At 48.9% G+C, this 24,460-nt stretch overlaps 1 protein-coding gene across 3 annotated transcripts in view; it reads right to left on the bottom strand.

Annotated features, from left to right (window-relative positions):
• The window catches only part of LOC142585962 (plasminogen activator inhibitor 1-like), a 48,798-nt gene that overhangs the window by 4,049 nt on the left and 20,289 nt on the right, over positions 1 to 24,460 (bottom strand). For all 3 annotated transcript variants that reach the window (XM_075697099.1, XM_075697097.1, XM_075697098.1), the window contains 2 exons: positions 22,309 to 22,395; positions 19,437 to 20,594 (listed from right to left, as the gene is read on the bottom strand). In XM_075697099.1, the coding sequence (XP_075553214.1) occupies positions 19,437 to 20,594; positions 22,309 to 22,350 (1,200 nt within the window). In that variant the 5' untranslated portion in view covers positions 22,351 to 22,395. The remainder of the gene's footprint in view (positions 1 to 19,436; positions 20,595 to 22,308; positions 22,396 to 24,460) is intronic.

Here is a 24,460-nt window from a genome sequence, read left to right as displayed (position 1 = left end):
TTATAAAGAATTCTTCGCCGAGAAAGCTCTCCTCGTCTGCGTGAAACGGGGTCCAGACCTCCTGCCGGCCACGCATACCTCGGCACACGCAACAACAGCGAGTTCCCGCGCTCATCGAGCGATATGTGTTCATGTTTACCTGTTCGCGCGTGACACCATGTTTGTTAATTTTTTAGTTAAAACACGTTGGTCGGCTAGTTGGTCTGAATCCATGACAGAATGTGTGTGACAGAACGAGGACGTAGAAAGAGACCGACCCACAAAGACAGCGCTCCCTCTATACCTGCTTCTTTCTACGTCCTCGTTCAGTCGTGCTTACATATTATATCTTTTTAATTCAGTTAGTAAGCGAATGTTTACAAGCTTTTACGGCCAATAAAGCTACTATCCCTACTTTGTATAGCTACTACTAATTTGCTATCGCAATGGGTGCTTCGCCTGTCGGCCGAAACTGTGACTTTTTTTACCCGCGCTCTTCGGCGGCATATCGACCTGCTCGTGGTTTCCAGAAGCCAGAGGCGAAAGCGAAACTCACTAACAGAAACTGTGTGCTCCCACAATCGCTTTGTTGCACGATTGTAAGTGCTGAAACGTATTGCCAAACGAAGCGTAAAAAAAATATAAAAGAAAGAAGGTGCTTACAATCACTGCCCAGAAAGTAGGTTGAACTAGCGGTAGTAAATAAAATTAGAACAATGTCACCTGTTTCATCATGGTATGGTCGCGCGTCCTTTGTGTTGTGAGGAGAGAGAGTAAAACATCTTTATTAATATTTGAATGGCGAGAGCAGTGTGGGAGGAACCCTCAGTCCAGGGTCCCTAAGATGATTCCGGCGATGTTTCGAGCCCGTTGTATCACTGCTCGGAGGACCTCGGGAGGTCCGTCGCGGAGGGCATCGTCCCACAGCTCTTTGTTGCGTATGGGGTAAAGGAGAGTTGGCAAGGGAGGAAAGAGGTTTGCAGTGCACTCAATCGTGACGTGGAAGATTGTGGGCGAGCTGCCACAGCCAGGGCAACGATCTGCATAGCAGTGTGGGTAGAATTTATTGAGAGAGACAAGATTAGGAAAAGTTGCGGTTTGTAACTGGCGTAATGCCACTGCTTCCTCCCGCGAGAAGGACGGCGGTGGTGCGGCGTGGGTGCGACGAATGCGTGTATAATGACGGAGTATGTCTTTATAACGGAGCAAGGGATGGCTCTACTATCACCCGGCCTCTGACGTTTTCCCCGCATGGCTCTCGCGTATCCCTTAATCCGGCTTCACCGCTTAGCTAAGCGCCGTAGCGGTCCGTGTGGTTGCAGCATATTATGAGAGATGGCGCGAGTGTTCCGCTGCTAACGCCACCTAACAGAGGGGTTACTGGGGCGCTCTCCCTCTTGGGCTTGGAGTCGGCTAGCGGCCCCGACGTTCCGCCCTCGTGCCGATCCACGCTTCGCGGGGCCTTCTCTCGAGAAAGGCTTCGGAGCGGGGTACCAAAAGTGACGAACACGATCGTTCGAACGCGCGACCGTTTGCGTCACCGTACATGTGAACGGTTAGGCCTTGGTGCCCAGCATTGGTGCGAACAAATTCGCTCGCTATCCGGACGCGGTGAGTTGGACTTCCAATATTTTTCGTGCGCCCATCGGCATGTTCTATAACTTGTAGTTCGGCTAGCAGGAATTAGTGTATGAAAGGTGCAATAAATGCCGCTTTGATTTTTCTTGCTACCGTGTTGTCGTCCCTTTGTCCCAAGGGCACGTGTGAGACGTCACAGTGTGCATCATCGTTGCCATCGCTAACGCCGTATACATCCATCGTGTCAATCTTGTGAACAACGTGCTCGTGCAACATGTAAATGTTGGCGAACTTGGCGAGGCTTCAATCAGCAGCGCGTGACACCTGAGCCTTGTGGTGTGATATTTGCTGTGTTGTCTGCTTGTATGAACGACCGCACGCCAAGTTTCATCCTAGACGCCAGCGCTCGTTTCTCCCCTGACGGAACGATTTCATCTCCAACGGGTGTAGGTCTCTTGTTTGCGACGGCGTCTCTTCGGATGACCGGAAATTATTATGGTGTTGTTAACAGTCACGACAGCAATGTAAATACGGAAGGGTTGATGCCACCAGTGAAACTCTGCCGATTCGTAAGAAAATGGTACGAAAAAAGCAGACGACAGACATGGATTACTGCGGTGCGCCGAGCGAAGTAAACAACTGGCAAACGAAGCGAGCTCGTTCATTTATCACTCCTGAGTGTATGACGGTTTTTATATGTAATCCACATGAATTTAATAATTACTCGGTACATAATCCTTTTATTCATATAAAAACTTTAAGTTGTTCGACGAGCGCTTGTCCTGTCTTCTTTCTCGTGTTTCGTTTGTGTGTGCGCTGCCCAGGAATGAAAACCACTTCTGTTGTATGCGCTAGCAGTGGCCGAAGTTCACGCGTGCGGAGAAATTTAATATGTGCACGATGCATTGAACATGACCGGAGTTCATTCCCGCTTCACCATTGCACCGATGAATCGAGTTACTGGACGATACACGCCCGCGTCTTGGTCAGGCCGGCATTGCTGAAGCAGGAATGATTACTAATACTTTCAACTTCCGTCTCTTGAGCACTGTTCAAAAATGGCCAAGCTGTCTACATTGCTGCCTCTATTCCATATTGTAGGGGACGGACTAGTTAAAGTTGTGTGCGCATGTCGTACTTGTGCTATGCAGCGATATATTTAGTTTATTTCCGCAGTGTCGGGAAGTCCGTTGTCGCCATCAGAGACAACACGGATTTGTAGCAAACATATTGTGAGAAAGTGCAAAAATGACTTTAGCTCGTATGTGACGTATGTATGTGCCGCATCGTATGTGCTGACCATTTTTCCGGCGGCACATACGATGTCGTTTCCAATTACCTGCTCAGCGTCACTTACATGGTTAAGCAGAGGCTGCCCTTTCGCCGCATTGCAGCCATAAAAATAATCGTCAAGCGTACCGCTCTTCTTAAAAGCAAATAGAAGCGTGTACAGTCTGTTTCACACTTAGGGGAAAACTCGGAACGTTTTGCATCGCGATGTGGCAAGCAATGGAGTCGTGCGGCGGCAGCAGCTTGAGCAGGCGCAGACGCTCGAGGGGCGGAGTCGTGATCTGCGTCGTCTGCTACGGCGGCGCGCGCTGGCCGCATTGTCGGGATGCGTGGTACTGTCAGGGGCAGTGCACCGATTTCATCGGTACTGCGGGAACTGAGCTTCTTTACTAAACGTTGTGCGAAGCCAAACTCCGAGCATTCATTGGCGATAATGGAGTTCCACAAACTTCTTTTGACAGCATGCTTCGTTTGTTCTTTCGAAAGACCCGGGTACTGAGCGCGTGCACGTATATTTCTTCACTGTGTGTGCTACCGTAATAAGCAGTGACAAGACGCACCAAGATTTGCGCGCAACGTGCTCAGTCTTTGTTTGACTCGAAAGGAAAACAAAGCACTCAACAATGATAACTATGGGGGTCGAACACGATTATACAAACGGATACGATTAAAGGAATGTTTTAGGTTAAGACAATGAGCTGGAAGTGACTTTTCTCAACAATCATTCACCACACCAGACAGACCCTGCCCGCCAGCGGGGAAATGGACACGTCACGCGCGGAACTTCAGTTAGTATCTCGTCCTGTCCCCAGCGGCAGCGATGACAGCGCTCATCCTGGAAGGCAGCGAAGTGTAGAATGACTTGATCAGGGATGTGTTCATCCGCAGCACGTCTCAGTCGCTGACGATGGTGGATCGAAGCCTATCCTCGGGCGACTGATAGAGGGCGGCAGCAATACTTTCAACGAGCCCCAGACATTTTAAACGATGTTGGCGCCCGGGGATTGAGGCGCTAAGAGAGTGACTGCGCGCTTTTCCAGCAGTTCTTGCACAACACGAGCAGTGTGGATCGGCGACCTATCGCGTTAGAATATATAGTCGCCTTCCAGAAACGGGCCGTCAAGAATGTATGGAATCAGTACGTCGTCTATGACTGCCCTGCAGCGATGAACTTACCTTCGAGGCGTATCAGTGGGCGCCGCACAACGCTTAGTAAAGAATACCGGCTCATTTCACGCAGTAAAACGATGAGATCGGCGCCCTGCATCTGACAGTAGAAGGTTTCCCGACAAAGCGGCCAGCGCGCGCCGCCGTAGCAGACGACGCCGTTCCAGGTCCCGCGCCTCGAGCACCTGCGCGAGCTGCTACCGCCGCCTGACTCAAGCGTTTTCCCCTAAATGTGAAACAGACTGTACATCGCCCTTCGAATGAAATGTCCACGCGCACACACGTAGTCACACACCGCTCGCGGCACGAAACGTGCCCAAACACGCGCAGTGCAGGAGGCAATCGAGGAGACAAGGCGGTGCGAACGAGAGGTGGGAGAGGAGTAGCACCCGCTAATAGAATTTTGCTTCGCATGCGGCGCTCTCAACGCTGGCGCAGCAGCGCCGCTCTCGGTGCCGTTCTTGTCCATACCAAAGAAAAACGGTTCAGCAGCAGCAACGTGCTTTTACAGCGAAAGCTGCATGGGGAACCAGCGCTGGAGTTTTCACGACACCTACAGCGTCGCCCTGGCGGTCAGAACGTTCACAACTCAGCCGCTCCCGCGGACGAAAATTGCTGCTGGTAGTGGCGCTGCGTGCGCTGAAAGTCGAAGGAAAACAAAAGGACGCCGATGGTACTGTTGCGTATACAAGTGCCACAACTACGTCGGGATAAGGGAGGATGTATCCTTCTGCGTCTTTCCACCTAAACCCTACGAACAAGAACGGAGGCGGCGTTGGATACAAGCAATCAGGCGAGCGGAGTAAGTTCCTGTCTTGTCGCCCTGTCAAGCGGTGTCGGGCTGGTTTCTAAATCGAATTTTGCGTGTGTGCTTGGTTTATTCGATAGTGAAGACGGTCAGCCGTGGCAGCCAGTACCAAACAGCAGAATGTGCAGTCGGCATTTCGTCGGAAACAAAATGAGCACTAGCATGCACCATCCGGCATATGTACCAACCATTTTTCCTTCGCAATACCACCGCCAAGCCCCTTCCAATGCCACCGCACGAAGCGAACGATACGAAAAGTAAATATTATCCATTCATTGCCAAGAATTATGTGGGAGGGAATTAAGCTGCCTTGTAATACGAGTTGTGTGCGCATACTGCCGGCGCACGCGCGACTAAGCCGCCTATGTGTTATTTAAAATGCGCATGCTGGTGAGGACTCGTCGCTGAGATGCATCCAGTAAATTTATGTAATTAGTGCTAAATGTAGCCAGCGTTGTTACGGATCCAGCAGCGGAGCACTCAAACCCTTGCTTGCGCGAGTCAGCTGATGCGATAAAGCTTTCTTCTCCATTGACTGCTGTGGCGAAGTAACATAAGAATTTTTTATGTCTAGCCAGAGAAATATGGAATGTCTTCAGGCCAACTAATACTTCCGAAACCATAGCGCAGCACGACCGGAGCCATAGCTGCTAGATTTGCGAGGCAGGCTGCCCCGCACGCATGGCAACGGTACACGCGCAACCATTAAAGAAACACACGTGCTCGCCGCGACACACTGTGAAAAATATATAAAGCTTAAAAAGCTGCTTTCGTCATTTCTTCACTTGATGGCGCTAGCTTCTTTACGAAAACTGTCCACTTGAAGCGGCGCGAAAACGGAAACATACGAACTATAAACGGCCGCGCACGTGTGTGTCGTCTGGTCGAGCGGCAGGGATATGCCGCGTTTCGTCGCCAGGGCGGCGTGCAACGCACTCTTTTCGACGCGCCGCCTATCCAGCGCTGGTTCCCCATATAGAGAATTTTTGTGCGTCCGGTATTCCGGCATGTGTGGGCGGTTTGCCGGATGAGCTGGGCCGTAAACGTGAGCGGCGAGATTGGTGGCGCCAGCTGGTGGCGCGAGTTCAACCACATAAACACAGAGCCAATTACTATATTCTCTTTAGCTGGGGTGTAAGTTTTTGTAAGGTAGCGAGGCAGGGGAAGTGGTAAGAAAATACATCTACTTAGGACAGGTAGTGACCGCGGATCCGGATCATGAGACTGAAATATTCACTGCACTTATCTCTTCCATTTCTCTTTAAAAACCACTTCACACAGACTGAAGTAATCAGAAAAATAAGAGTGGGCTGGGGTACGTTTGGCAGGCATGATCAGATCATGAACCTCCAGGTTGGCATTATCCCTCAAGAGAAAACGTACGGGGCAGAAACCTGGAGGCTTACGAAAAGTGTTCTACTTAAATTGAGGACGACGCAACGAGCTATGGAAAGAAGAACGATGGCTGTAACGTTAAGGGATAAGATAAGGGCAGATTGGGTGAGGGAACAAACGCGAGTTAATGACATCTTAGTTGAAATCAAGAAAACAAAATGGGGGGCATGGGCAGGACATGTAATGAGGAGGGAAGATAACCGATGTTCATTAAGGGTTACGGACTGGATTCCAAGGGAAGGGAAGCGTAATAGGGGGTGGCAGAAAGTTAGGTGGGCGGATGAGATTAGGAAGTTTGCAGGGACAACATGGTCACAATTAGTACATGACCGGGGTAGTTGGAGAAGTATGGGAGAAGCCTTTGCACTGCAGTGGGCGTAACCAGGCTGCTGCTGATAATTATGATTATGATGATGATGATGATGATATCAACAGCGGCGTGATTGTGAACACAATCACGCCGCTGCCGAAAATTCGCACCAGCAGCGAAGCAGAATGAAGTAGGTTACTGCAATTTTAGCTCTGTTTTTCTGGTTGAGTTCTACAACACCAGGCGGCTGCGCCGCTCCGGCCGCTCTGGTTTACGCCCCCGACCATCCGGTAATCCGCCCAAACTGCCCCCGTTTGCCTGAATAGCGGAAACGCTAAAAGTCTCTAATGACTAACCTTCCGTAGTTTTTTCGGTGTTCGCCAACAGAAATTTTGCATACGTGGGCCGATCCCGAAGATATTGAAATATCGGGCCGACCCGCGGCAAAGGTGAAGCAGGCGTTAAGCACTACCCATACGTGGGCCGATCCTGAAGATAGTGAAATATCGGGCCGACCCGTGGCAAAGGTGAGGCGGGCGTTAAGCACTCCCCATACGTGGCCGACCCCGAAGATAGTGAAATGCCGGGCCCACCCGCGGCAAAGGTGAAGCAGGCGTTAAGCACTCCCCATACGTGGGCCGATCTCGAAGATGGTGAAAGGCTGGCAAAGGTGAAGCAGCTGTCTGGTATATTAAAGAATGGAATGAGCATGTGTGACCATGTCCAATGACCGCTGCTATACATAAGGACTGCATGTTCCCGACTCTTCGCGATGCAAGGCTTTTCTAGTGGATAAAAAAATTACTCATCCGCCAGCGTTGTATCGCTAACTTTCAAAGAAAAAAAAAACTTAAACCCCGGTTTATCAAAGCTGTGAACCTGGCTAGTTGGTACATTGTAAAACGGATAAAAAGCCAACGGAAGCACACGAGAGACTAAATGAAGTCCAACTAGCCTGTCTCTTTCTCTCATGGGTCTCCGCTTGTTTTTTATCCGTTTTAAGCCCCGCATCGCCGGCATGAAGTGAGTAAGGATCATTACGCGCCGCTGCCTAGCATAGTAAGTTTCTACACACATCCACCCCAACTCACACATCAAACTTACGTCCACGCTATCGCCAACGTATTAACAATAAGTGAATGGGCGCACACTTGAACCACTGCGCCGAAGCGTGGGTTGGATGACTGCTGCTACACCGACAACACACAAATGTTCGGAGCTGAACGTGACGATCCACAGGGTAATTGAGTCACTAGCGGTAATACGTCTTTGCTACAAGCTGTTACAAAGTATAGAAGATCCAAGTCCCTTGCGCGCAGCAAGAACAAATATATCGCAACGGAGCACACCCGCGAGCGTTTATGCAGGAAATAAGCAATCCCATAATGACCGCGACGATGATGATGATGATAGATGCTTTTATTGAAAACGAAAAAAGAACTTGGGTTACGGGAAAGCTGGTCAAGTCCCTAGGCCGGGACACCGTTGGCACAAGCCGCTGCCCGTGCTCTTTCGACAAGTGCTTGTTGCTCCTCAAGATCCGACCTGGACAAGGCCGCCTCTTAGCCCTCCCATGTTGGCTGAGGAACTTTACTGATTCAGAAGCATGACAAGCTGGTGAGCTTCAGGGTGTTGGCCAAATAAAGAACGAAGAGCTAAAGACACTGACCCTAATATAGTTCACAGGCGGAAAGCTTGGACAACTCGGAGTGCACTTCTAGCCCCGCTTTTAGTAGAGGCACCGTATACGCTGCTTGCGCCGTTTCGACGAGGCGTAATAATGAGCTTCGAAAGCGCTTACATGTCCTCTGAAGCTGTGACCAAAGCTTTGTGTCATCCACCCAGTCACCTTCTACGACATACGCCGAAACAGAGGTTTACTGAGCCGCACCGGCATCATATGCACATCCATCGTAAACACGGAGGCAGTTGGGGCAAGCAGTCGACGCGTCACCACGTGACCGAACACGGCGGCGCCCATGGGATTGCAGTGAAAGGAGTCTATACTTAAGAGGAAGCTTTAGCTCGTGCCCAACTGCGATGCGGCCTATTCAAATAGATGTAAAATGCAAAAACGTTTTTCCGAGATAACCCCTGGACCGATATTGACGAAATTTGTTGCATTTGAGAGAAAAGGTCAAATTATAGTGACTGTTGGAAGCGGAATTTCGATTTAGGGCCTTGAATTTTCTTAAAGCTATTTTAAGTAATTTGGTTGTTTGAAAAAAATCGACGCACGAAGTTTAAAAATTCATAGCTCTGCATGAAGAACAAATATTGCCGTTCTGCAAACGGCATCCATTAGATCACTCAGAGTGATCTAATAGATGCATAGAAAAGCGTGTCTACGTTTTCTTGTGCGCAGACAACCTTCCTGTCGGCTTTCGAAGCGTCCTGCTCAGTCGCCATCTTGTTTGGACTCGAAAGTAGCCTGCATTGTTTTTGACTTTGATGCTGTCTTCGCGAAACGTTCTACTTTGACGTCTTCGTGAGAATTGGAACGAGTCTTAAGATGGTCGCTGTCCGCTTAGCCATCTATTTTGCCGTCTATACGGCGAATATACACAGCTGGTATATGGGTGTGCGAGGCTTGTGTTGGCTGGTGTTGTACGAGACTTCGTCTAAAACGTGGATATAGCTCAGCAGATAATGCATATTTAAAATAAGATATTCATAAAAGGTTTTCGCTTACCCATATTACATCTTTCAATGAAGTTTACTCACCCACAATGCATAATGAAGCGAAGAGAAGAAAGAACATACGACGAAGAGTTCGAATGCGAGCGCAAGCCTTTCGTCTGTCCTCCAACTTTAGTGGCCCGCTGGTTCTTTTTACGTTTCGTATTTGTACATCCAGTCACAAATCCTCATAATTACACAAAACATGTTCTTGTGTAATAATAAAACTAAAACAGCTCTTTCCGTGCTGTTTTAGCAGGAGATGAGTAATGTGAGACACGGAACGGTGCTAGCCAGGCGCATCTTCAAGCTGTCCTGGGGCGGAATCATAACGGTTGACTTCGCCGCTTACGTCACTAAATGGGCCACTCCCAAGCCGGAGGTGGAAGGGGAGGACGCGACCAATAGACGAGAGGGTGCCGCCTCTGAAATGCACGTCCTCATATGACGAGGTCGTCGAGGAACCGCAGAATGTTTCCGCGTGCTAATTAAATATAAAATATAAATTAAATACTATACGGCAAGTTGCAAAGTATAAACGTTCGATGTCAGGTGTTTACGCAATGCTTGAAGTAATGTATTAATGTCATTCTTTTTCATTCTCAGTCAACAGGCGGTATCGGAATCGTAATTGGGTTGGTAGAGTGCGGTGCTATGTCGTCTGTTACCAGGAGCTTCCACGATGCCCGCCCCAGGAATGCACTGCCAGCACTTCTTAAGTAGCGAGCACAACAAAACCGTGTACTGGTTCCTAGGGTCACCTTTACTAACGGACTATGTCAATCTTTTTTTTTTTTCGCCCGTCGTCATCGGCTCGTACATGACTCGCTCACCGCCGCGCTGCCTCTATCGCTGCGATCTGCCTCACGACGCGTCGCGTGATAGAAGCGTTGGAACTTGAAATCGAACATTACGATATACGGGCCATGCACTGCTTGCGCGAAATAAACTCGACGAGCGTGGTGCGGACCGTGCGCGCTGTGTCGTGAAATCGAGGACGAAAGTACGGCACTGCTGAAATAGAGCAAAAAGGGCAGCCAAGTAAGAGATCCCCACAATATCTTCCCGTCCTGTCTACACAGCTTTATCGGCTGAACGAAGGAAGCGTTGGACCAGCCTGGGTTGAACCCTTCTGATTGCTGAATGGCGATCTGCGAGCTATTCCCGCTGGCGATAGCGCTAGGAATTCGATCTCACCATGCCTTGGCATGGTGAGATCTCCTTGGCATTGGCTTCGAAGCGGAGGTCACTGGAAAGCTTACCCAGCCCTTCTATAAGCCAACACAGTAATTGCGAGAGCAACTACGTGGACAGTGTCGCCAGCAGAGATCTAGGCCAATCCGATCAATCCTTCGCTTCCGACCGACCTCTGGGAGCTGCAGGCCGGTGGCGATGAAGCACAGCGCGCAATGTCTTCGTCTGCGTGGAATGACCACTGGTACGCTTGCACCCGAGTCTCGTCCAGTTCGTAGCGTAGCCTGCAAAAGGTCTGCTTGGAAAGCCGGCAGGGGCAGTGCAAATAATTATCCGTCATCTCTTCGAACGCGTATCGCACTTCCAGCAGTGGTCGACACCGAAAGAGAGCAAAGCCAAGCAGACGACAAGGACAAGTGATAGCCTCCGAAGCAACCAATGCACGCGCGCGCGACTCCCGCGTGTCTCCGGGGTTCCGGGGTCACGCGACCACCGCGCGCCGTCAAGGTCGCAAGCCAGCAGCCAAGCCACAGCAACGGAACCCAATGCGGACTACCTCTTCGCAGTTTCCGCTCTTAGCCAACGACGGTTTCGCTTTGAAAATGATTGACAGATGCGTGACGGGATCATAATATGCGATGCCACCCCGCTGTCTCTAACGGCCTCTGACGCAAGCAAAATTTTGACCAATAATGTGAACGGTTCCCATTGCTAACCGTTATAAGATTCCGCCCAGGTTCTCCGAGGACACTGCCGATCCGAAGTCATCATGTACCAGCATTCCCTAGCATACAACCAAGGGTCGATTACCATTACCATGCACCGTCTAAACATTGTTGGCGCAATGTGCGTTTTGCTGCTCCGTTTCTGTACATTGCTCAAGACGCGAACAATTTTAATAGTTTTACAATGCGTTTAGTTTTCAGATTCACCTGTATTTGTAATAGCGGCATAATTCAGAATCCAAAACGTACACTTAGGACTACTCCATGCTGAGAAACCGGCTATAGAGCGATTACAATTCGCACTTACACGCAATTATGAATTATGAATTAGGAACGTGTTTGTTCCTATCGGAGTTTCAATTTTTGAGCTCTGTACATATCTCCCCGTGCAATACGTGACAGCGATGCTTCTGTATACAGCAAAATGTATCCTATTTGTTGTGTACCCCGCGTGTTGGCCCAGTTGCAAGGACCCCGACCTCTAAAAGCATTCTGGTGCTGAAGAAGTCATTCGTGCAGACGAGTGCACATAAACGGAAATGTTTCGCTGCAGTGTGAGCGAATGGGCGTCTTGCGCTGGAGTTTGAGGTATAGCAGTGGCGCCTGGTGGCGGCGCGCGAAACGTTATCTGGGTAGTACCAGCTTGGGTAGTATTGAACCCTGGCGGTGGCGAAGCACGTTCTAGCCCGACTTTTGCGTCGATTCGCACTTTTTTCTGCGCTGTTGCGAGTGCGAAAATGCTCGTCACTTCTCACAGACCACGCCGACAATGGTGCCAGCTAGCCGCAGCCTATAGTTTAACGAAAACTAGACTCTCCGTGAGACGTAATGCTAGAAGCAGAAGGAATCGGCAACGCTGATCCGGAGAGACCTAGCTTAGCCTCGAAAAAGCGTCACCGTCGTTACTTCTGCGTCGTGGGCTACCATGAACAAGAAGGCCTGAATCCCAACATCAGATTCTACCGTTTTCCTTCAAGGCTTCACGAAGCGCAATGTCGGGCACGCTGGATAGCTGCAGTTCGTCACGCTGGGCAAGCGAAACTTCGCGCCATGCTGACTGCTTCGCCTGTCTTGAAGCTTGCTTGATTATCTGCGTTCTGAAATTCGGTCTTTTGCACCTACAGTTCCGACGGCAGACCGACATAGCAGCAGGCATGGCTAGTGATTAACAATTCGAGACCAGACCACAGCGACAATTAACAATTCGACCGGTGCGAAGTGGTGAAGTGACCAGCAGGTGTGTGCAAATGAGCACAAATGGTCGGGCTGATTCGGTGACAGTTTGCTACCCCACTACTAGCAGCACAGGTTAGAGAGTTAAATGTGCTCATCCTTGTCCTCAAGCCAGTACGTTGAGGCAGCGCAGTAAGGTAGTATTGATCGCAGCACATCGATGTTCGAGCGCTGTCATTAAAAGCTACATCAAGCGAGCAGCGCACGAGCTCGCGCTGCAGCACGATTCGCACGTACATTACTGCGAGCTCATATGCATTGCAACAGTTATTTATCGGTTGCTAAAGGGACAGATGGCAGCTACTACAGTGCAGGCATAACTACTTGTCTAGCGGCATGCAGTCAACAAAGATTGCAGGAGGCCCGCCGTTTCGAGGCATGTCGAAAGGCCGCTGCTGTCGCGACGCATACGATCGTGCGCTCGAGCAGTTCCGTACACATGATGTCTGCTTATCGCTGCTGTGAATTCATTTATAGCAAGCATTTCCTCTCGTTTGTGTGCCTGAATCTAGCAGCGTGCAAACCTTACCAGAAGATCAACTTCATACGCGACTCGCTTCAATTGCGATTGACACCGCGCTAAAACTTCGCCGCTTATTTCTTGAACGGCGTACACGTATTCGGCGTTGCATAATTTATTGCCTTTGCGCAGCGTGCCACCCCTGAAAAAATCTTCGGCGCCCGATATTCGCTGCAAGCCGTGGTACACCAAAACCGAAAGTGGCGGGCCATATTGTAAACGTGCTTTCCGAAGCAGACGACCGTGCTTGGTACTACCCAGTTCAGGATAGAGGGCGCTTTTTAGCACCATTTTCGCAGCGCCCCCTGCGCAATGCAAGAGTCCCATAAGCTCGAAACAGACGCTATGCCGATGACTTCTGAAGGACTGCCGGGTTACCTTTCTAAGGGCACTCTCGTCCAGTGACATGGTATCGTCCATTGACGCCATAGCTGTCTCATAAATGCCGGTGGGAACCAGTCTGCGCGCTCGCTAATCAAACATGCAAGAGGTTGCTTAGCTGCTACCGATCATCATTCCTATCCAAAGAAGATTTAAAACATTTTTTTCCTACCGCGCCTGAGTTGCCAACTCAAGAAAACGAGTCAACTAGTTTTACTTTCTTCTTGCAGTAAGCTTCACCTGGTTTATTCCTATACAATGTTATTTATCCGTCGTGGTGGATCAGTGGCTGGCTACACCGTTCTATTGAAAAGCATAAGGTCGCGGGTTCCGATACCCTCCCCTAGGGGGGTTTCTCATAACTCTATTTGAAGACCTTGAACACCATAATGAGTGAATGAACGGATGCTCTCGTTTTGCTCTCCCAACGATGCCCGGATGTTCTCGCCCAATTCTCGTCCCATTCTCGCCTTGAGTGACCGAATAACGGCTCTGGATTTTAGCTCAAGGTCTCTTGAAGGTTGCTGACAACGGGAGCTAAAAGCATTTTGTGCTTAAAGTTCGCATACTCGCGCAGTCCCGCCCATCCCAGCTCGGCAGATTAATGCCCTTCTACTTAAGTCAGGGACAGGAGTGGTCGAGCTGCGAAGCACAGATTAATGTCCGATTAGCGAAAGCGAGTGAGTATTGCCTTTGTCTTCTTTTGTAGGAAGGCCACGTATTGCATTTTCGGCAAGCAGATTTAAGCTTGGCCCTCAAACAGGGAATTTCGATAAGGGAAGAGTTGCGACAAACACCTCCATATATTATAAGTTGGAAAATATTTTGGAAAATCGCCTGTGACAGAAGCACACACTTAAGGAAATAAGTGATAGTCCAAGGGGAAGAGTGCTGACTACAAAATCGGGTTCAAAGCTTTGTATGTCTGTCGCGTTGTCATGAAATACGGTGTCGCCAAAGGTGTGCACCTCGTTTCTAGAAGCCAGGGAGCTTTCTAATTTCCTTAGTAGTATGTGTTCGCTGGGAGCACCACCGAAATTAAGCATTACCAGCTCGTCCGAGCTTCAACACTTGCGCAGATGAAGTTGTTCTGCCTTTTTCAGATGCATTTAAGAGACAGGAATGACGTGCGCGTGTAATTGAACGTCCAGGTAGCTAACTAAATATATTTTCTAATTAACGTTCTGATTATTCTCTTTAGTGCATCAGCTGTATTGAAATCGAGCAGCAGAGAAGTCATGTTTACTTAGCAGAGATCGATCGCAACTCAAGAAATATCCGGCATTGAGTAACGGGCGCTACGAAGCACTACACCGTCGTTTCCCGAAAGCGTGCGTCAAGCATTGTAACTGCAAGGCTAATGTACTTTTAAACACGCTTTGGAACGCATGAGACGAAAGTGCCGCTGGGATTCCTGCCAGGCAGACATGATATCACTGCTGTTCAGCCTAACTTTAACAATTGCCACATGTGTCCTACAGCAAATAATTAAAACTTAATAAGAGTTTGTAATTGGCGGAAAACAAAAACAATTACAGGAATGTAAAGGCTGTCACTGACCTGGCAAGATAATTTATTGAAAAAGCGGCTTAACTGGGATCGCTTAGTTTTTATCCTTCTATGGTTAAGATTGGTATTCTCTAGCTAGTATTTACATTTAGTAGTTGATTCGGATACACCTTCATTTATCTTTTAGTTTACGTTAAAGTGCTACGTTGAGTATATCATCGTTAGCATTCCCAGCAGACCGGATATCAATGTTTATTTTGTTCCTTAGATATTTGAAATTGGCAAGAAGTAATGTTTTTTTAGAGTTGATAAATTTAGCAAATAGTTTTTCTTTGCTCTAAGACGGGTAAGCCGAGCGGTCATCCAAGGTTTTCGTGTTGTTTTACAAGGTGATAAATCAATGAGCAGAAAGCAATCAGTCAGGCAATCAGTTAGAGGAAGAACGGGAAAATTAAAGTTAGAGCTGTTACGTTTCGCCTACGACGCGCGGTATAGCCGGCGCGGATGCAACAAACGCCGGGGCTTCGTTCAAAGCGGCGGACATTTTTGGCCCGTTCAGCGCTGCCGCAACGCCTCCCTGCCAAGCGCGTCCAGGCATGTTTCAATGCCACGTGTATTCGTGTGTGCGTGTGTGTGCATGTTGGTGCCCACGCTTGTCAAAGCGCGGCAGCCGGGGAGAGGAGCTCCCCCAACTGTGAAGCGAGGAGGTCTGACCGGCGCCTGCCCGGCGGATGCGTCACCTACTCGTCTCAACGTGTCTCTCAGCGTGTCCGTGCCCCGCGTCACGTGCGCCTCTGACGAGACGTTCCTTCTTGCCCTCAGCTGCGAGAGTATAAAAGCAGCTGCCCCCGGACGCCAAGAGAGAGGCTCCGATTTCTTCTGTCGAGTAACGTGCTCTCCCGTCTCTCCACTTCGGTCGACCTGACCGGCCGCTCTTTTGCGATGCTAGAATAAACAAGTTGTTCTGTTAGCAGTCGACTCATGCTTTGCCAGGACCTTCGGATGCTTCCAGTTGTGCCCCAGGCCGCCAGGCCAACGCTACCCTTGGGGCTTGCGACCCATTTGCAACAGAGCGAATGCCGATGTTATTCCGAAAGTAGTGTGCATCGTGAAAATTCAGGATGCGCGCACAAGTGTGTGAGACATTTCCGGGCCCTTCTGGTCATTCATAACCGCTAAATCTGTTCAACTATACGAAGCCAACAGACAATGAGCCCAAGAAAAACATAAGCATAAATGTATCAGAAGTGCAGAACACACCCTTATGTTCCGTTCTCACCGATGAACCTGGCGATACCCTGCCCTACACTCCATTTTTTGATCATCCCTGTATGTCAAAACTTATAATCAACTGCCGTGGTTGCTCAGTGGCTGGGCACAAGGTCGCGGGATTGAATCCCGGCCACGGCGGCCGCATTTCGATGGGGGGCGAAATGCGAAAACACCCGTGTACTTATATTTAGGTGCACGTTAAAGAACCCCAGGTGGTCGAAATTTCCGGAGTCCTCCACTACGGCGTGCCTCATAATCAGAAAGTGGTTTTGGCACTTAAAACCCCATAATTTAATTTAATAAAACTTATAATCGATGCCAATGGTATTGCGAAGGCTATTGTACATCTGAAATTATCTTCACCTGCCGCAGTCGGCAATGTAAACTGCAACATACTGAAAAGCACGTAACACGTATGTAGTGTCATCCTACAACAATTTTCCAGCAGTCCTTGTCAACTGGAGTGGTGTCATGGGGGATGATGTTTACATGTGGGAAAGATCATTCCTATCGCCCCCCCCCCCAAAACAAGGCATTTCTTCTTCCTCCAATAGTTACCGACCCATCTCACTCACCTGCGTGTGTTGTAAACTAATGAAACATATATTTTACTCACACGTAGCAAAACTTCTTTTTGTCAGCTATCCCCACCAAAACCAACACGATTTCCGAAAGGCCTTTCTTGCTAAGTGCAAGGTGTTGTTTGTTATGACATAAACTCCGCATAAAACTTTCGCGTCTTACCTTTCACCCACTCGTTCTCTACTGGATCAAAAGTTTTCTAACCAACCGAAAGGAATTTGTTCAGTGACATGGGACCCTAATTAATTTAAGCTGATAAATACACTAGAATTTCTTCAAAAACCTCCTACGTTTATCCTCTCCAACTACTCATACAATAGCAAAATGACAAATCTAAAGCCCCGTATTGTATTCTTCTCAACAAGCTTCACTTCGTCGAAAAGTCGTTCGACTGACTCTCTCTCTCATAACTTTTATCACACATCTCCTCGTCAATCTGCAATTACCCCAGCTCATCGCCATTGTAGCCGGCTCAACTACGATAAAGCCGTAGACCCTCCCCAAGCCCGGAGCGCTACTCATCCAGTTTTTTTTTTTTCGTGCACACCTCGAAAGACTGGAATAGTCTTCCTGACAACGCCGTGTACCACACGAGCTCCATCCACTTCAAGGAAGGCATTATACATCTTCAGCTCTACCAAACTGTTGCCCACGGCCCTCACCTACAACCACTAATCAGAGGCCTTTGAGCTACTGGAAATAAATAAACGAAAATCTTTAATTGAAGTGTAGAAATAATAAGGAAAACGAACAAAAACATCGCAGTTTGGCCCGAAAGACGAAGCATCGATTGCGATAGCAAATTAGTAGACAGCTATACGAAGTAATGATAGTATATTTATCGGCTGTGTAAACTTGTAAACATTCGCTAACACGTAAAAATCACGGTGCCACGTGCGCACAGGTAAACATGAACACATCCCGCTCGATGACCGCGGAAACTCGCTGTCAAAACGCTGAAGTGAAGAAGCGCGGCAGCAGCATCGAGCGAATTGGCCTTCGTGCTGCGTCTCGCTTCAACGCGAACGAAGCGTCGAAAGCGCAGCGCATACGAAGCCAGCACTCGGCGCACTTTGTACACATCGCGAGTCGCCTTCAATATACGGGCGCCCGCGCGCCGTTACGCAGCAGCCGCCGGAGTAGAACGCCCCCATCCCTCCTTGCCCTCCCCGGTGCCTCGCGCGCGACGGAATACGGTGCGCTTCCTCCCTGTTTTCTACTTCTGCGCGCGCGCGATTGAGCCGCGATCGTCGGCTGACCCTCGCAAGCTTTCACTCGCACATACAGCATACGACGCGCGGCGACGGTGTTATCGCCTTCGTACTTCATACCGAACATCGCGGCGGCGGCAAAAATGCGCCTGGAGTGTTCACATAATTGTTATCGCAAAAAAGCCGGCAGATCCCACGCCCTGTGGGTTATTCGAATCGATGTTATGTGTGCGGGGAACCTACCAAGTTAACGAAACGACCCTGAGAGCACCAAGACGTAGGCGACTGGTTCATGACCTACATGATACGCACGTCATGACCTATCATTTACGTTCGTCATGCACTCTTGTCATACTATGACAATTCTGCTACATACACAGTTAACTAAATGGCCATGAGAGCATCAAGAAGTAGGCAGCTCTTTCATGACCTACATGACACACATGATATTCATGTCATGACCTATCATTTATGTTCGTCATACACTCTTGTCACACTATACCAATTTTGGTACCTACACGTAACAAAACAATCATGAGAGCACCAAGACGTAGGTGGTTGTTTCATGACCTACATGACACGCATATCATGATATTCATGTTATGGCCGATCATTTATGTTCGTCATACACTCTTGTCATACTGTGCCGATGTTGTTACACGCCAAGTTAACGAAACGACCATGAGAGCATCAAGACGTAGGCGACTAGATAGATAGATATATAGATACTGTCAAGTGTCAAATGTTCGCCAAGAAATGCTTCGCATTCAGCGGTCAACCTGCCGCTGGTGGGAGATGAACCCACATCTTCCGAGCATTAACGCGTGAGATGCTCTGCCAGTTGAGCTACGCGGGCGGCCGCCCTCGTGTTCACTTGCTCGGTACTTGTGTATGTGTACTATGGATCTGGCACTGACACTGCTAGCCAGCGCCGCTCGGGCGTCGAGTGGCTCTGACTAGCACTGCCAGGGCAAGATGCGAGGTCGGCTCCCACCGGCGGTAAGTTCTTTTAAATGCAAAGAATTTCCTGGCAAACATTTGCCACTTTGACATTATTTATCTATCGATCTAACCGCCTACGTTTTGGTGCTCTCATGGTCGTTTCGTTAGATTGGTACGTACCAAAATTGGCATAGTATGACGAAAATGTATGACGAACATAAATGATCGGTCATGGCATGAATGTCATGACATGCGTGTCATGTAGTTCATGAAACAGTCGCCTACGTCTTCGTACTCTCATGGTCGTTTCGTTAACTTGGTCGGCTCCTCGCACACTACTTTGCATAACATCGATTCCCAGGGGGGTTGAGATCTGGCGGCTTTTTTTTTCTTTTTTGCGTTTGTTTATATCCATTTTGCTTTTTGTTTTTACATTTCAATTAAAAACCCTGATCTAATAGCATCTGCGCTTTTCTTGACTTCATATAGCTGTCATTAACAAAAATCGAGCCTTTCGGTTCACTCTCTCCTCATTCATTAAATCTCTTCAAGGCTGTTACAGAGAAGAGAGAGAGCATTCCGGAACCGCCCTCCCCGTATATAGTGGAGCTGCCATATCACCCATTTTTCTTTCTTCGCTCGCTCACTGCTTGGGGCTTACCTTGTCCGTCCATTGATTGAAGAAGCTGCCTGTGTATGTGGATTTTTTGCTGAAGGGGCATTTCCACAAGTTTTCAAAGCAGGCTGTGTTAAAGAGCACGTCATTGCAGACTGTGCAGGCCGGATCTTCGGTGAAGGTTCTAAAGATTTCTGCAGTCATGATGTGGCTTGTGGCGTTCTCTGTTGAAGGTTTCCCTCTATCCTGCTGGTTAATCGTGGCGAATGGGCGGAAGTACGTTTCGGTGTTCACAGTTACTTCACCTGTGTCTGCTGCAGCCCTTCGTCTCAGTGTCGTTACCACCTCCTTGCAAGAGCAAGCCAAACGGCCGCCTTCCTTGGGCACTAGAGCACCGAACTTCAACGTTTCCCTGAAACTGGCTTTTGAGTCGTTAGCATCAAGATCGACGAGAGAAACGAGGAATGAGATTCCGTAAATGGAGAGACACACGTTCTGGTCTTCTGGCAGAGCGTTGAAGATGCTCAGGCCGAGATAATTGCTCTCATCCTTGAGCCTCCTGCACGTACCATAAGAGCGGCAGTTCAGGTGCTTGTCGGAATTGACAACAATGCGCACAGCGGCTGTGCTGTCTGCATCTGTTTGCGCTCTAATCGTGGCTTCACGGCGACGTCTCCCAGACTCGACGGCGTGCATGCTTATTTTCGGGGATCTGCTGGCTGAAGATGCTGGTTGGTAGCCATTCAACGAATCTTCTGTTGCGGAAACTGTGTGCCTTTCGTCGGAAAGCTCTTCTGTGCCCAATTCAGAGCTGCTCGTTTTGACTTCACTATCGGCACGGCTCCCAAGAGCCTGCGGCCTTTGTTGCTCTGCAGCAGGGCGGGCATCGTTAGTGGCCCCGGCTCTTAGCGGTGGTGACTCTTGCCCCACTTCGGCAAGAGGGACCTTCGGGTCTACCGGTGTTTCGTCGAGCGCCTTGACATCGGCAGGCTCCGCTGCCGAGTAAATATCCCGCAGTCTTGACCATATAGAAGGCGGCTTCTGGACTAGGATTTCGACGTTGGGCGTCCGGACTTGCACCGATGCCAGCTTTGGTGGTGTCTCTACCACTTTCCTTCTCGGGATATCCACATCTACTCGGATGTTCTTGACCTTTATGGGCGGCGGTCGACTGCCATCGTCGTCATCGTCCAAGATCTCGTCCTGCAAAATAGACAACATTCGTTGTAGCGGCAGCCTGACGAGGCTCAGAAGGGATGGCCCCGACACTTTCATAGTAGCAACAAAAGTTTCCACAGCGAGGCAGTCGCGTCTTAAAGGACTGCTGACGCAATACTTTGTTTCGCTTTTTTGCTTTATTAAGCAGCTGTCGACCTGGTAGCCGCCCTATGAAACCTTGATTGCTCCAGTGCCTAATGCGTAATTTTCAAGCCGTAGTTCAAAGCGCGTTTGTGGCATGGCTTCGCGATTCCTTGGGGGGACTTGCACGACGGGCCGCATCGCCGACACATTTCGCGCGGGTGACCCGACTGCACCGAATCGCATCGTGCATCGCGGAGTGATTGCTCGGTGCGTGGCAGAGTGCCACCGAGCCGTTCCAAGCATCCCTTTCTCGGATTTCGCATCGTAGCCTCAGCGGCTGTACTTGAGCGTAACGACACTTAATTAAAACTTTCTTTTTTGTATTTCAGTTGTTTCTACAAAAAAAAGTTATCGCAACTTGCTAGGCTGTTTTTGTTGTACCAGGTTATACGGTGTACTGTGTTTCTTTATTGACAAACAAAATCCACGACGTCACAGCGAGGGCACGTATATGGGAGGTGTCGCCGCCAGTGTTTCCTTCTCGCGTTTTTTCTGGCCTAATTACCAAGTCTTCTCTGTCATTCCAAAAGTGTAACCCTTTAATGTTCTCTTCGCCCTCAAATGAAAAGTGTCACCAGGGCTTCAAGAGAACTCTGTAGTTGGTTTGTGTGTCGGGAATGCTAGCGCATTAATGTGGCATTCGTATGAAATCTTAAGGACGGGTGTTAGCGCCCATACTTCTTTCTTTACTCTGTGTTCCCTAAGCCACTATACGGTTAACTTTAGAAATATGACAACCTAAGTTGGCGGACGGTGTCAGCTCTGTGCTCCAAAGAACCCAAACGATCGAGTGCAATGTAGCCTACGCAAGTTCGAGTTGTACGCATACGCAGTGTTGCTAACGCTGTTTCATGTGGCATCTTTGAGTGCCGTTTCGGAGCGCTATAGACAAATCAAGAATCTGCAGTGCTAGTGGTCGAAAAAGGGCGCTACGACTATATTCAGTTGGTTCTTTCAGATCGATGAAGCCCCACATGGGAGCGCACCCAGAAGCTCTTACCGACGACGTGAGCGCTGTGCAGCTTGCAGCTGGTTTCGCGATTGTGCTTTGCGAACTCACAACGATGATGGCGAAGCGAAAACGTTTGCTTAATTTCCTTTGCGGCCCGCTGAGTTCTTTCGAGTCAAAATACAAGCAGTGACAGCAGCTTTTTCACGGTGCTGCAAACTTGTTCTGCTCGCGTAGGGCTGTCTTGGAAGCGACGGCCGCTGTAGTGGTCGCTTTAGTAGCTTTTTCGTCTGGCTCACGCGCCGTGATGCTATGTGACGCGACAGCATTCAGTCGAGTACCACAGGAAGCTCCCCCTCTGCCTTCGCTCTTACTCCTCCGGAAAGCGATCCGCCGTTTGTGTGGCGCGCGCTTCCTCCGACTGGCATCTGGAGCGTCTGGCAATCCTACTATTCCGGATAGATCACCCTAATTCACAACTAGTACATACGCTAAGCCGCATACGCCTGCTGCTTCTGTGTAAACTCCATTAGTTCGTTGTTTGTGCGCTGCAGTTTCAAAATCAGCTTTCAAATGCGAAGAACCGTTCCTATTTGGTAGACTGACCTCGCTTTCGTTGTCCTGCTTGTTGCCCTTGCTACGCTTCATTATAGAATGCGCGTACTGCTATCAGCTTCTTTCTCTTTCTTCCGTCTGAAAAAAAAAAGAAGAGCGAACGAACCGGTTAAAAACGCGCCTAGCTATAGTTACTTACAAGCTCTCGAGAATTAATCGTTCAGGACCGACGCAGTTCAGTGTACGCTAGCGTTACATCCTGAAACGCTATCAAAGCGCAAACAGTAGGTTTGAACATAATTTATCTCCTTGAATAATCTGGATGAGAACAGCGAAGGTGCTTTCAAAAGGTTGCAAAGGCTAAGCACAGTTGCCATGCATAAATGTGCGCAATGCCAGTACATGTTAGACGGGAGAGTTACCCGCTACTTATTAACGCGTCACATTCAAATACAGATATTACGAGCAATCGTTACTCGAAAAAGAATGCAGTACTCCCCCTTATATTTCTCATGACTGTACGACTTCTCACCATTGTATACGATGTCAACATTGAGACGTTCACGACTCCCGTGAGACAGCGAGGTTCCAACAGCGGGACACTTTTAAAAGGAGATTTGTCGACAGCGGTTTGGCCATCTTGGCACTTTATGCGACATGCACATGGCACGCATGTAATTTGTGCGAAGAATATCAACACACTGCAACCACTTCGTATGCCCTTTTTAAAATCCACGGAATCAAAAGTGTACAACCACTTTGTACAAAGCAGCGGCATCTAATCTTTATATTATGGTTCCTCATCAGTACCTTTTCTTTAGCTGAGTCGATCTCGAAGCATTGAATGTTTAACTTATAAACTAACTGTATGCGCTGACGCGCATTGCATGTTCAGAGAAGAAGGTTGCAAATTTTACGAGCAATTTTTTTTTTATTTTAACGTTCACACAGAGGACAATATGTCTAGTGTTACACGACTGCGCTTTCTTGGGGTGTCACTAGTGAATGCCTACACATTCTCGGCCGTATTAATCTATAGATTCCTTTCAATCACATCTATTCCTTATTCTACTTTTGTCTTTCTTTCCTTACTTCTTTCTTTTTTGCTAGTTTCTTTTGCACATTTGCGGTATAATGACCGCGAATAGCTTACATGAATCAGGCAGCTTCCAACTGCCCCAAACCTGGTTAAAGAGAGCAAGAAGTTCGTCGAAGGTCGACAAGGTTGCGAGGCGTGGTGTCGTATGCAAGGCAGTCCGAGCCTGGTGCATTCCAAAAGCTCACCTTCAGTTCTGAGCAACCCTTGACCTATATTACTGACCTCTCACGTCAGAAAGCCCCTAGAAACAGAGAGAATCCATTCCACGATGGCTGTCGACGTTAATGCGATTAGCATTCAAGCACTGTAGCGACACACCGTACTGCGGAAGACACCTTTATGTACAATCTGCATAGCGACGGAAGTAGGCTGAGACAGCTCGTCGCATTAATACAGCGCCACCACAGCGCGCACCCTTTCGGACGCAAGAAAGAAAGATCCACTAAACTCGGCCTCCTAGCCGCAGCCAGTTTTGTCTTGCCGGGCATTGTAGAATTTGGGTTCAGCATATCTGACTGGGAATGAACTACTGCGCGATTGCGCAGACTTTTTTCAGGCGTAAAGCATAACTTTTTATTGTCAGCTAAAAGAGCGCGTGCTCTAACTTTTATCAGTCGGACCCGTTTCGTTTCGCAAGCGAGAGCGACGTTTCAGCAGCTAGATGAAAAGTGGGCGGAGTAGGCTGAGAATGCTAATCGCATTAAAATGGCTCTGACTCGCCTTCACTGGTAGTCGAAAGCAACAACATCCTCCATGCCTACTGAACTGGCTTAATACATCGACACCGCACATAATATAGTTTGTAAAGTACTCTCGCATGACATTATACGCACCCGGCATATCACTCGAAAGAGAAGCCACTGGCTATGGTGCACATACGCAAGGCGTTTAACTTCGTCTCTAAGCCCGTGATCCTAGCTTCCGCAGCTGGCTTTGGTATCGCAGGCGAACTCTTGGCATACATACGCGGCCTCCTCTGTGGTTCCAATTAATTGCCGCTTGACTGACAGCCACTAGGAAATCACAAGTGGTGTAGTGCCACGAGGCATTCCGGATTATTCATTCTGGCAATATGGCACCACTCTGATGCGCCTATAGTCGGAT

The sequence above is a fragment of the Dermacentor variabilis genome, chromosome 6 (genome assembly GCF_050947875.1).
Source record: "Dermacentor variabilis isolate Ectoservices chromosome 6, ASM5094787v1, whole genome shotgun sequence".
In the NCBI taxonomy this organism is placed as follows: domain Eukaryota; kingdom Metazoa; phylum Arthropoda; class Arachnida; order Ixodida; family Ixodidae; genus Dermacentor; species Dermacentor variabilis.
This window is presented reverse-complemented; position numbering and strand designations above follow the sequence as displayed.